General features: G+C 41.4%; 1 protein-coding gene across 6 annotated transcripts in view; it reads left to right on the forward strand.

Annotated features, from left to right (window-relative positions):
* The window catches only part of birc6 (baculoviral IAP repeat containing 6), a 232795-nt gene that overhangs the window by 206202 nt on the left and 12503 nt on the right, over positions 1 to 14090 (forward strand). For all 6 annotated transcript variants that reach the window (XM_080200712.1, XM_080200715.1, XM_080200714.1 and 3 more), the window contains 3 exons: positions 822 to 983; positions 2462 to 2539; positions 10165 to 10353. In XM_080200712.1, coding sequence (XP_080056838.1) covers positions 822 to 983; positions 2462 to 2539; positions 10165 to 10353 — 429 coding nt within the window. The remainder of the gene's footprint in view (positions 1 to 821; positions 984 to 2461; positions 2540 to 10164; positions 10354 to 14090) is intronic.

Below are 14090 nucleotides of genomic sequence, written 5' to 3' on the forward strand. Positions count from 1 at the left end.
CCTATAAATGGATAAATAGCCCAGGAGTAAATCATGTAAGTTTTGCTACAAGTTTATTCAAAATGTTAATCATCCATTATGCACCATCATGTATTTGAAAATGATGAATCATTGTTGTTCAATTGCAAGAGACCTTGAACAAAATGCTAAACTTTCATGATAGAGAGAAAGCAAATCTGCATTCAGTGACTCTTTGTCACCAGCTGCAGATGAACATTTGGTAGTTAATTACCTGCCTGTTCTCTTGGCTAGAGCAATAACGGCATGAGGTGACTTAAAACTAAGGCAGAGGGAATGTTTCCTAAAATGACTTGTAATTTAAAAGTAAATCATTGTTTTATATTAGGTTTGAAAAGTTATTTCATATTCCATTCATTATTGAATTCCTAATCAGGAGAAAAGCTAAAATGTTTTTGAGGTAACTAAGACACAAACTTCATTTGTAACCACCTGGAACTGGCACTTTTGAATCCACACAATTTATGTGGCAATCTAATATTTTACTCCATTTTAAAAAAGGTTTACACCCAACAAATCTTGTTTCAATGTCCTCTTCTACATGGAATCCAACTGCTTTTCACTGTAGAGAAGAGGTGTAGAACTGGACCTGATGGAAGATCTGATTTTACACATTCCTGCATTAATGGGTTTTTATTGGCAATTGGATATATTATGATCAGTTTATAGAGTCATTATGAGTCAGCTGTATGTAACCATCTCCTTACATACATCCGCTTTCCTTTAAAGTTCATATTGTAAGCTGCCAATGATTATGCCAGTATGAGTGTGTGTTTTTGATGATTCTTTCCTCCTTCCTTCAGGTTCTAATCACAGGACCATCTGATACACCTTATGCAAATGGCTGTTTTGAATTTGATGTATATTTTCCCCAAGATTATCCAAATTCCCCTCCGCTTGTAAACCTGGAAACCACAGGAGGGCACAGTGTACGATTTAACCCAAACCTTTACAATGATGGAAAGGTAAGGACATAGATTGTGTTGAAGTAAAGCTAGACTTGTTTTGAAATCCTGAAAAGGGATCTTCCACTTTGTTCAGCAAAGAAAAACTTGTGATACAAGTATATGCAAATAACATTACTCTATGTAAGGTAAAGCTGGGAGATCTACTTGAAGGTCAGCTTTTAGGAGGAAGTATGTGAGTCTCCATGTATCAAAATTATTTTGTTGACTAAATCTGTAATATGGGGAAGGAGGGTGGCGTCTCTGAAGTAATTTTCAGTATTAGGCTTTTAGAAATAAGTGAGAGAAGTGCATAAAATGATCTGTTTTATGATTTGTATTCTAAATGTTGAAACTGTGTTTTGTGGTAATGTTTTGCAGTTTTGGGTCAATTTTTACTGCTAGCACTGTCTCACTAATTCAAGTTAATTGCGACAGCAACACAAGGAGAAGGATTCAGACCACTGGGTGATGTCTGGATGTTCTTCATACACAAACGGCAGAATTGAATTGAAGTGTAGGGTGTCTCGCACAACAGCAGGAGAGCCAGGAAAAGCTCCGTGTTGTCTCCTTAGGCCCCCCATGTTAAGTGAGGCATTTTTCTTGGATGAAAGACACTTCAGGTGATGGAAATCCACCTACCCCACCCTGAGAACTGGTAGCTGTCCATTACCATGCACCCACCAGAGGCCCAATGTCAGTGAGGGCCCCAGGCGACAGTGCCTTGAGGGCAGGATGCAGACATGTGAGGGTTAAGAGGGATCAGCATCAAGGGTGTGGTTTTCAGTGGCACTGCGTCCTTCCTGATGCAAGGGAGCCTGTTAGCATACCTGACAGAGACAGGCAGGCAGTGGGAACCCCACCCAGTACACTCCCATCCGATTAAATGCCTTTCCGCCTCCAAATTTGTTTCAGGGAAGGACATTAAATTCTAACCAAGAAATCATTATTTAGAATGGACTTTTGGGGAATGTAAAAGTGGCATAAATCTTGAAGGCATTAATGGATTTGTTGGATGAACTGATGAAAGAGTTCCCTTATTCTTTCAAGTTGGACAAACTACAATAAAGAAACAGGAATTTTGGCCCCTCGAGCTTTCATCTTCTTAATCTCAGTTCCCTGTCTTTTCTCTCTATATATCTTTTTTTACTTCCCAATGGTTTTGCATTCTTTGCTCTACCAGTGGGACATGGCTGTAACAACCATTAAACTTGCAACTTCAAGGAATTAACCTCAGACTACCGCCTTTCATAGCTAAGATCAGTCACGTGGTCTTTCATATAAGCACTTATCTGTCAACTTCATTGTGTTGCTGATGCAAGATGATAGTTAAGCCATAGGATTCAAAAATCATTAAAATTAATTTGTAGTAGTTGTTGGATAATTCAGTACTGTTTACAGAATCTGTTGCAATACTGTTAAATCCCACAGAATTCTTGAACAATATGTCAGAATAATTGTGCATGCCTCTGACTTCTGGTATGATACTTTTTCCCCAGGTCTGTTTAAGCATTCTCAACACCTGGCATGGAAGACCAGAGGAGAAGTGGAATCCTCAAACATCTAGTTTTTTGCAAGTAAGCAGAAACTACTCACTATTCATTTAGTGTAGAATAGTCTTCGAAAAGCAAGCAAATTCTTAATTCTAATGATGATGAGTCATATTGAACTCAAACCATTAACCCTGGTTCTCACTCCACAGATGCTGCCTGACCTGCGAATATTTCCAGCATTTTCTGTTTTTAATTTCAGATTTCCACCATCAGCAATATTTTGCTTTTATTAAGTCTAACAATGTTGTTCATCTTGTTGGCAGCCCGTATTAAAATTTCAGAAAATGCAGAATTTGTACTTGTGTAATTTAATTTTTCTCAATGTTGCCAAATGCTGTGTCCAGGGCAAAATGAAAGGAGACCAAATGCCTTGTCCCTACAGAGGTGCATGGAACTAAAATTTGAGAGAGAAATTCTGTGGTTTGGTACAAGAGATATCGCTTTTTAAAACCTAAGGGTTTATAATCTTCCCCCTTTTTTTCTAGATTAAAAGTATAATGCAAAAACAAAGGATCTTGATTCTTGCACGATTTCAGTCCTGGAATTGGAGCAGTTATTTTTTTCCACAACACGTTGGGTACTCATGTACACTATGGGCAAAATTTGGAACTAATTCAATTAATTCGCAACATGTAACTAATGCTATTATCAGATTTGGTTTCCAACACAGAACAAAAGCTTAAAATTGTTTGAAAATCTTCTCTCACTTTTAACAGCCTGCAGGAAATGCTTCACACCTTTTTTATAGTGTATAACATATGACCTTGAAAGAGTTAGGTCAAGAACCATGATACAGTTTTGTGATGGCTAGGAAGAGCTGTCACTTTGCAATCCCGAGAAGTCAATTGTTGAAGGAAGGTGATTGAACATCAACAAAAGTGACCGAAAATAATTTGTGACTATTCATGAAACTCTGGATGAACAGAGTAGCAGAAATGGTCGTGTACTGACTTTCATTCAGCTTTGGATGAAAAGTTGGTTATAAATTACTGTGATTATATAGGTTACTTGAGTGTTAGCAACTTAACCCCTTCAAAAGAAAGATTGTACCTGTTCTTAGAAATTATAAATTCACAAGTTCAGGCTGAGCCTTTTCTGAAGATATTGAAAACATGTTTTTCCACAAAGTATGCAGCAAACTTTTTACCAATAGAAATATCCTTTCTTGAGTCAACCCACAAGGAAGACTGATTTAAGAAGAGCATCTAGGTATTATATTGTGAAAATAGGGGATTTGTCTGTACCATTTGGCATGCAGTACAGTTTGTAAATTCTGCTGACTTATGGCCAGTGGAAAATCTTAATGATGCTGGTTTCCTGGAATCAGAGCAACACTGGTGATCCTTCATCCCCTATCAGTATGACATTTGACCTTGGAAGAGTTGTGTCAGGAATTCTGATGCAGTCTGCTAGTTTTGTAAGAGGCAGAAGGTGCTTCAGCTTTTTTGTCTGATGAACTTGATTGGATTTTTTGAGGAAGTGACTACAGCACTAGACATGGAAATGTTTATTGATGTAGTTTGAACTGCAGGTTTGATAAGGTTCCACATAAGAGACTGTTAGCTAAAATTGAAGTTGATGGAATTGAAGACAAATAATTGGCTTGGTTAGGAGATAGTTTAGGTAGTAGAAGGCAGAGCAGGGATAATGGGTATTTAGATTAATATCCCATGTGAATCTGCTGGGGCCTCAACTATTCACTGTAATTATTAATGACTTGGATAACATAATAGAGAGCTGTTCAGCTCAGGACAAAATGCTGCTGGAAATCTGAAAAAATACAGAACATTCTGGAAATACTCAGCATGTCTCACCGCATCTGTGAAGAAAGAAACAGAGCTAATGCCTCAGGTCGATGACCCTTCATCAGAATGACTGGCACTATATAAAGCACTGTAGATGTGAGCATAAAATTACAAAGTTTGACAAAATAAGCGAGAAGATGAAATTGACAGTTCAACATCAATAAGTGTCAGATAATTTATTTTGGACCAACAGGAATAATTTGGAGCATTATTTAGAACTTAGAACATAGAACATAGAACATTACAGCGCAGAACAGGCCCTTCGGCCCACGATGTTGCGCCGACCAGTTACAAAAACAATGACCCACTAGCCTATACCAATCCCTTTTCGTCCATAAACCTATCCAGAGATCTCTTAAACGCCCCCAAACTAGACGCATCTACAACTGCAGCAGGCAGGGCATTCCAATCCCTCACCACCCGCTGGGTAAAGAACCTACCCCTGACATCCGTCCTGTAGCTACCCCCCCATAATTTAAAGTCATGCCCCCTCGTGCTAGCTTTCTCCATCCGAGGAAAAAGGCTATCACTATCCACCCTATCTAAACCCCTAATCATCTTATATGTTTCAATAAGATCCCCTCTTAGCCGCCTTCTTCCCAACGAAAACAACCCTAGATCCCTCAGTCTCTCCTCATAGGACCTCCCCACCATACCAGGCAACATCCTAGTAAACCTCCTCTGCACCCTCTCCAACGCCTCCACATCCTTCTTGTAATGCGGGGACCAGAACTGCACACAGTACTCCAAGTGCGGCCGCACTAGAGTAGTGTACAGTTGCAACATTACACTGCGACTCCTAAATTCAATCCCCCTACCAATAAACACCAAGACACCGTACGCCTTCTTGACAACCTTATCTACTTGATTCCCAACTTTCAGGGATCTATGTACACACACACCTAGATCCCTCTGTTCATCCACACTATTCAAAGTCCTCCCGTTAGCCCTATACTCGACACATCTGTTGCTCCTACCAAAGTGAATTACCTCACACTTCTCCGCATTAAATTCCATCCGCCACCTCTCGGCCCAGCTCTGCAACCTATCTAAGTCTCCCTGCAGACTATGACACCCTTCCTCACAATCTACCACACCTCCAACTTTGGTGTCATCAGCAAATTTACTAATCCACCCAACTATACCCTCATCCAGATCATTAATAAAAATTACAAACAACAGTGGCCCCAAAACAGATCCCTGAGGCACACCACTCGTAACTGCACTCCATGATGAATATTTACCATCCACCACCACCCTCTGTCTCCTATCTGATAGCCAATTCCTGATCCAACTTCCTAGATTACCCACAATCCCATACATCTGCATTTTCTGCAGAAGCCTACCATGGTGAACCTTATCGAACGCCTTACTAAAATCCATGTATACCACGTCAACTGCCTTACCCCCATCCACCTCTTTGGTCACCTTCTCAAAAAACTCAATAAGGTTAGTAAGGCACGACCTACCTGCTACAAAACCATGCTGACTATTTCTAATCAATTCATTACACTCCAAATAACTATAAATCCTATCCCTAATAATTTTTTCTAAAACCTTGCCCACAACAGAAGTAAGACTCACCGGTCTATAATTCCCGGCAAAGTCTCTGTTCCCCTTCTTAAACAATGGGACAACATTCGCTATCCTCCAATCCTCCGGGACTACACCAGAGACCAATGACGACCTGAAGATCTGAGCCAGAGGCTCTGCAATCACCTCTCTAGCCTCCCAGAGAATCCTAGGGTAGATCCCATCCGGACCAGGGGACTTATCTATTTTCAGCCCCTCAAGAATTTCCAGCACATCCTCTTTATCAACCGTAATACTTTCTATTTTACACCCCTGCAACCCAATGTCCTCCTCAGCTATATTCATGTCCCCCTGCGTGAACACCGAAGAGAAATATTGGTTCAATACTTCTCCAATCTCCTCCGGTTCCACACACAACTTCCCCCTGCTGTCTGTAACTGGCCCTAATCTTGCCCTGACCAACCTTCTGTTCTTGACATACTTATAGAACGCCTTAGGATTCTCCTTAATCCTATCAGCCAAAGTCTTCTCATGTCCTCTTTTAGCCCTTCTCAACTCACTCTTCAACTCCCTCCTAGCCAATCTAAAGCTTTCTAGTGCACTATCTGAGCCCTCCAATCTCATCCGAACATAAGCCTCCTTTTTCTTTTTAACCATCGACTCAACTCTTTTAGTGCACCACGGTTCCCTAGATCTACCAAATCCACCATGCCTGACAGGGACATACCTATCAAGGACTCGCAGTAGCTGCTCCTTGAAAAAATTCCACATTTCAGATGTTCCCAGTCCCTGTAATCCCCTAATCCAATCCATGCTTCCTAATTCACTCCTGATAGCCTCATAATCGCCCTTACCCCAGCTAAAATTGCTGACCCGAGGTTCACGCCTATCTCTTCCCATCACTAAGGTGAACGTAACCGAATTGTGGTCACTATCACCAAAATGCACACCAACTTCCAAGTCTAGCACCTGGTCTGGCTCATTTCCCAGCACCAAATCCAATATAGCCTCACCTCTAGTTGGCCTGTCTACATACTGAGACAAAAAACCTTCCTGCACGCTTTGTACAAACACTGACCCCTCTAGTGAGCTAGAACTATAGCAACTCCAATCAATATTCGTAAAGTTAAAGTCCCCCATAACAATTACCCTATTACTTTCACTCCTAACCAGGATTGTCTCCGCAATCCTTTCCTCAACCTCTCTAGAACTTTTAGGAGGTCTATAAAAGACTCCCAACAGGGTGACCTCTCCTCTCCTATTTCTAATCTCCGCCCATACTACCTCAACTGACAAGTCCTCATCAAACTTTCTCTCCGACACTGTGATACAGTCCTTGACTAGCAATGCTACCCCACCCCCCCTTCTACCTTCTTCTCTACTCCGACTAAAGCATTTGTACCCCGGAACCTGCAACATCCATTCCTGACCCTGCTCTATCCAAGTCTCAGAAATGGCCACAACATCAAAGTCCCAGGTACTGATCCACGCTGCAAGTTCATCCACTTTATTGCGAATACTCCTCGCATTAAAGTACACGCATTTCAAACCCTGCTCCGCCCCACCCCCACTAGATAGAAACCCTGCTCCGCCCCACCCCCATTTAGATAGCGAAAAGATAGGAGCAATGGAAATCAAAAGAGATTTGGGGATTTATGTACACAGAGCACTAAAATGTCGTGTTCAGGTGCAACAAAAGTCAAAATAAATAATGGAGCGTTTGCCTTTGTAGCTAGGGCGTTGCATATAAAGAGAGGTAGGTGTTGCTCCACCTATATCAAGCCTTTGATAGACCACATTTGGGGTACTGTGTATGCTCTAACTGAGATGGGATACATCCTCCTGGTAAGGAGTGCTGTGCAGATGCACTGGAATGTTACCAGAGCTCCAAGGGTGAGGAGAGATTACATAAACCAGGCATATGCTCCCTGGAATGTGGAAGGTTAAGGGGCAACTTGATTAAGGTTTTTAGGATTTTAGAAAGACCTTAAGGTCAGTGAAAATTTTTTCTGCTTCTGGGGGAATCTAGCACAAGGGAACATAACCTGAAAATCAACACTCCCACGAGGAAAAATTTAGAAACAGTCAGCACTCATCACAACGATTTGCATCTATAAAACATCTTTTAACATGAGAGTGGTAGCAATGTGGAAACATTCTGTCTTAAAAAGTAGTAAATGCTTGCTCAATTCATAATTTTAATTGAAATTAACTATTTTTCTTAACCAGGAAAAGATATGGAATGAAGGCAGGAATTGAGATACTGATGAGCCAAATTTTCATTGAATGACAGAATAGATGCAATCAGGGAATTGATTAGCCAATCTATATTTCAGTGTCCACATCACATAGACCAACCAGAGATTGGGACAATCTTCCTGGTGGGACAGGATGTACCTTGGGATGGTGCTGCAGGAGTCTGGGATTATTAACTTGTAGATTTGTTTTTTTAATCTGCTAGTTTTTTGACAATTCTGTGGGACAGCTCTTCCTTACCTGGTCCATCGCACTGATTTTTTTTGTCCTCAGTTGTTGGCAAGATCTATTGGATTATTCCTCAAACTTGTAGCAAATTGTTTCACAGTGGAGTGGGTTATTCAGTCACCTCATAGAACACAGTAGAGTTTCCATTATCTGGCATCTCACCAAACAAAACTCTCTAAAACCAAAAATCTGGGTCAGTTGGATCTGTTTTTTGACTGCAGATGACAAGTTCACTGCCTGGTAGTTATTAGTGGCCTGTCCTCACACTCTGGTTCTAGTTTCCTACTACTCTGCAGCACCATCTTCCCTTTGGTGCTGTTAACTCAGTTTGTGAGCTCCCTCATGAGACGTCAATACCCAGGCAATCATCTGGAGCTTTCTCATTAAATGAAAACGCAGAACTCGCCTTGCATCTGAGTTAACTGGCATTTTTAATTAACCGGTAACTGCCATTCCTGAAACATGCTGATTGACACAGATTTTTCTGTATCAAGATTCAACCATGTAGTGCGGGACTGGGCTTTCATTTGTCAGACTCAATAGGGGTTTTTTGAAGGACACCAGTGAATCATTGCCTTTTTCAGGCAATCCGGAGATGCTCATAATTATTTTTATGGTACCAGTGCATAAATTGCCAGATGTAAATTCAATTTCACAACTTTGTGAGGTGGACTTTGAAATATTGACATCTAGTTTGCTGGTCCCAAACCATGAAACCACTATATGATTATACTCCTAAGTTGAGAATTTCAAAACACTTTATATGCTTTGTATAAACAGATATTAATTTATTGCTGAAAATTGTTTGATGAATACTTATCCACTGGATGACTCTGCATTTGCAAGCTAAGCAATTGTTCATCTTTTATCAGTACATTATGATGTCTATTTATCCAATTTACCATAATTCAAACAATTAAAACAATTCCATTTTGGGAGGAAAAAAAGGATTCTGTTGCCTGTAAACTGTAGTTTTCGGGGGAATTACTTATCTTGAACCCTGCAAATAATCTACTTCAGTATGAGGGGGAGCTTTTTGGCACTCATGATCTCCCATAACATTGGTGTTAGCGAGGTGAGCCTGTTTGCAGTTCAGTCACCGAACTTCCCCAGTGTGTTTCAGCAAGCACTTGTTGGAATTGGAAAGAAAAGCTTGCGACTGCGCTGTAAAATGAAACTACAATTGTGAGTTAATGTACTCAAAAGGTAATCTCCTTTTTGCATCAAAACAGTGACTACAAAATGGACCAATATATCATGTAAAGCTGAGAAAGATTTAAAATTAGAGCTTTTAAAAAGGGGGATTTATAGAAAGGTATTTACCTTGACTTAAAAATAATGCTTGCCTAATAATTTTATTGATACTTTAAATGACTCAGTGAATAAAAATGGTCCTTTGACAAGATTTTCCTCATAGAATCCCTGTAGTGAAGAAGGAGGCCATTCGGCTCATCGAGCCTGCACCGGCCACAATCCCACCCAGGCCCTATTCCCGTAATCCCACATATTTACCCTGCTAACTCCCTGACACTAGGGTCAATTTAGCATGGCTAATCAACCTAACAGGCAAAACTTTGGACTGTGAGAGGAAACCAGAGCACCAGAAGGAAACCCATGCAGATATGGAGAGAATGTGCAAACTCCACATAGCCAGTGACCCAAGGCCAGAATTGAACCCAGGTCCCTTGTGCTATGAGGCAGTGCCAACCACTGTGCCACCATGCCATCTTAAATCTTGGCAATTCTTCGAAGACAGGTGGAAATGCTAACATTTAAGACTTTTTTCTCTTTACATATTAATATGTGAATTCTTTTTTTTTAAAACAGGTGCTAGTGTCAATCCAGTCTTTGATACTGGTGGCAGAGCCTTATTTTAATGAACCTGGCTACGAGAGATCAAGGGGAACACCCAGTGGCACTCAGAGTTCCAGAGAGTATGATGGAAATATAAGACAAGCGACCGTAAAGTGGGCCATGCTGGAACAAATAAGAAATCCCTCACCATGCTTTAAGGAGGTATGTTTCATTGAAACTTTGTGGGCAGGCATTGTTTACTATTAGTGCTTGAAATTATAAATGTTGAAAGTCCAGTAAAATATTTTTTTCTGAGCTTGGATGTTCCCTGTGTAACATGCTATTTTGTTCCAATGACCATTTGCTTCTCAAGCAGATGGCAACATACCATAAAGTATCTGCCTTACTATGATTGAAAAGAAAAGAAGAGGCCATGTTGCTAATTGAATTTCTTTCTACGAAATGAATTCTCTTTTTTGCAAGTTGCCGCCACCCTGTGGATCTGTTTGCAGCGTTTCCCTCATTGAGATGATGTAGAATTTTGACAAAATACTTGGAATATAGAAGGTTACAACAGATAGGGGGATATTTGGCCACTGTACCTGTACTGATTCTTTGAAAGAATAATCAATATAGATTTACTTATTCATGCAGAGTTTTACCATTTCAATTATTTAACCAATTCCTCATTCAAAATTACTATTGAATCTTTCACCATCTTTTTTGGATAGCATGTTCCAGATCACTATAACCTATTACAAATGTCTTTTCTGGCTCTTTGGTCTGTTATCTTTAATCTGTTATCCACCCTCCTGCCACTGGAAATAGGTTCTCTTTATATCCCTCATGATTTTGAACATCTTTATAAAATCTCTTCCTTCACTTCTCTGCTCAGAACAAACCTCAATTTCCTTAATCTCATCACAAAACTAAAGTCTTTCAAACCCAGCACCATCCCAATAAGTCTCTTCTCCACCCTGACAATACCTTGATGATATCCTTCTTCAAATGTGGTGCCCAGAATTGGACAGACAAATCCAGCTGGGGCCTGCGTAATGTTTTATAAAGTATTAACATAACTACCTTTCTTTTGTACTCTATGCATCTATATGTAAAACCAGAGATCCCATTTGTCTTTTTAACAATCTTCTCAACACGTGTACACAGACACACACACATCCGCACCACCCCCACACACATACACACACAGACCCCCCCCCCCCTTTCTCTTGATGGAAGAAGGTGGAAGAGAGCGTGTCCAGGGTGCCTGAGGTCCTTGATTATGCTGGCTGCTTTTCCGAGGCAGCGGGAAGTGTAGGCAGAGTCGGTGGCTGGAAGGCTGGTTTGCCTGATAGACATGGTTTTGTTCATCGGTGGATGTGGTGTTTCTCGATTTTCAGAAGGCGTTTGATAAGGTGCCGCACAGAAGATTGCTTCAGAAGGTTAGGGAGCATGGAGTTGGGGGTAAGGTGTTAGCGTGGATAGAGGATTGGTTGCCTAATAGGAGGCAGAGAGTTGGTATCAATGGGTGCTATTCTGATTGGCGGTTGGTGACTAGTGGAGTGCTGCAAGGATCGGTGCTGGGGCCTCAACTATTTACCATTTATATAGATGATCTGGAGGAGGGGGCTGAGTGTTGGGTGACGAAATTTGCTGATGACACGAAGATAAGTGGAAAAGCAAATTGTGCGGAGGGTGTGGAAAGTCTGCAGAGGGATCTAGATAGGCTGAGCGAGTGGGCGAGGACCTGGCAGATGGAGTACAATGTTAGCGAGTGTGAGGTTATCCACTTTGGCAGAAATAATAGTAGGAGGGATTACTATTTAAAGGGCGAAAAGCTGCAGCATGCTACAGTGCAGAGGGACCTGGGGGTCCTTGTGCATGAGTCGCAAAAACCCAGTCTGCAGGTGCAGCAAGTGATCAAGAAGGCGAATGGGATGCTGGCCTTTATAGCAAGGGGGATAGAATATAAAAGCAGGGAGGTCTTGCTGCAACTGTACAAGGCACTGGTGAGGCCGCAGCTGGAGTACTGTGTGCAGTTTTGGTCGCCGCACTTGCGCAAGGATATTTTGGCCTTGGAGGGAGTTCAGAGGAGGTTCACTAGGCTGATACTGGAGATGAGGAGGTTGGACTATGAAGAGAGGCTGAATAGACTGGGTCTCTACTCGTTGGAGTTTAGAAGGATGAGGGGGGATCTTATAGAGACATATAAGATAATGAAGGGGATGGATAGGGTAGAGGTAGAGAGATTCTTCCCGCTCAGAAAGGACAGTAGGACTAGAGGGCACAGCCTCAAGATAAGGGGGGAGCAGTTTAGAACGGAGTTGAGGAGGAACTTCTTCACTCAAAGGGTGGTGAATCTCTGGAATTCTCTGCCTGTTGATGGGCTGGAGGCTACCTACCTACCTAAATATATTTAAGACACGGGTAGATAGGTTTTTGGTAGGCAAGGGAATTAAGGGTTATGGGGAGAAAGCGGGAAAGTGGAACTGAGCCACTTCAGATCAGCCATGATCTTATTGAATGGCGGGGCAGGCTCGAAGGGCTAGATGGCCTACTCCTGCTCCTACTACTTCTCCTACTTATGTTCATGACCCTTTGTAGTTTTTTATGGTCTTGGGCAGGACAAAAACTATACCAAGCTGTGATACAACCAGAAAGAAAGCTTTCCATGGTGCATTTGTAAAAGTTGGTGAGAGTCCTAGCGGACATGCCAAATTTCCTTAGCCTCCTGAGAAAGTAGAGGCATTGGTGGGCTTTAGTTAACTATAGTGTGGCGTGGAGGGACCAGGATAGGTTGTTAATGATCCAGAACCTAGAAACATGAAACGTGTTGCACGATACTCTTTTGATTAGCCATATATCTAACAGCCTTTGTGTTAATATGATTTTCATGCTTATAGTTGCCTCTCTTCATGTTCTGGACAAAATTTAAAGTAAAGTAAAGCAAGCTGACTGTTGTAAAAGATATGTTGCTTCAATGGTACAGGATTTAAACTCAGTAGTGCTAGTAAGGGAAGTTGGATTTAAAAGATTTCCTATGATGTTTTTTAGACTGAGAGATGCTGGGCTCAAAAGGTTCATTGATTTACTACAGCATTGATGCTGTTGACCAGCATTGCTTTAGTGGATTTGGCCCTGCGCCATACCATTCCATTCCATTTATAAACTCTTAACCTTCACATGCATCTTCTATAATGCACATTTGTAGACAGCGGTCCATAAACTTAGATCAGGAGAAATTCAGTATGTACGAATACAATTGCCGGCCCTCAGTTTTTAAAATAACGCTGTTATGATGCAGCACAGGGCAATCGCTTGTTTTCCAGCAGTGAAACTCTGGGTGGATATTAATCCAGACATGGCCACCAGGCCCGCTTAATTGTGGGAAAGACTACAAGTCAGTCACCTGAGAGTAGAAAACTTCCTGCATTTAATTGACAGGATGGGCCAATGTGGGAAACTTGCCAACTCGTGGTGGGTTACCGTTTAGGCTCATTAAGCCAATTGATACCAATTATCCCAGAGCACACCGGAATTTAGTGATGGCTCTAATTAAATACAAATAGCACAGCCTTTTTGCATCTCCTGCTGGAGCGTTTTCACTTTCAAAGACACTTTGAGGGACCTGGCATCAGCAGGGGTTGGTCCAAAAGTCGCACACAATTGTGTAATGTTGTGTATATATTTTATTGCAGTCTACTGTTAGATGTGATGCTGTGATTGGGCAGCACTTGTTTAACAATCCTGAGTGTGCTAGTAGCTACACAACAACCAATTTAAGATATGTTAAACTTGTAACATGGCTCATTTATGCTTGTTGAAAGTGACATGTATTCATATACTGGGACCCTTTCTCTGTTAATGATCTGGAGATGGGGCGGGCTGTTAACGCGCAAATAAGTGCGGCATGCAGTAATGGGACGGCCGTAGTTATGGGGGATTTCAATCTGCATATT

This window comes from Carcharhinus amblyrhynchos, chromosome 12 (assembly GCF_965287045.1).
Source record: "Carcharhinus amblyrhynchos chromosome 12, sCarAmb.v2.hapA, whole genome shotgun sequence".
In the NCBI taxonomy this organism is placed as follows: domain Eukaryota; kingdom Metazoa; phylum Chordata; class Chondrichthyes; order Carcharhiniformes; family Carcharhinidae; genus Carcharhinus; species Carcharhinus amblyrhynchos.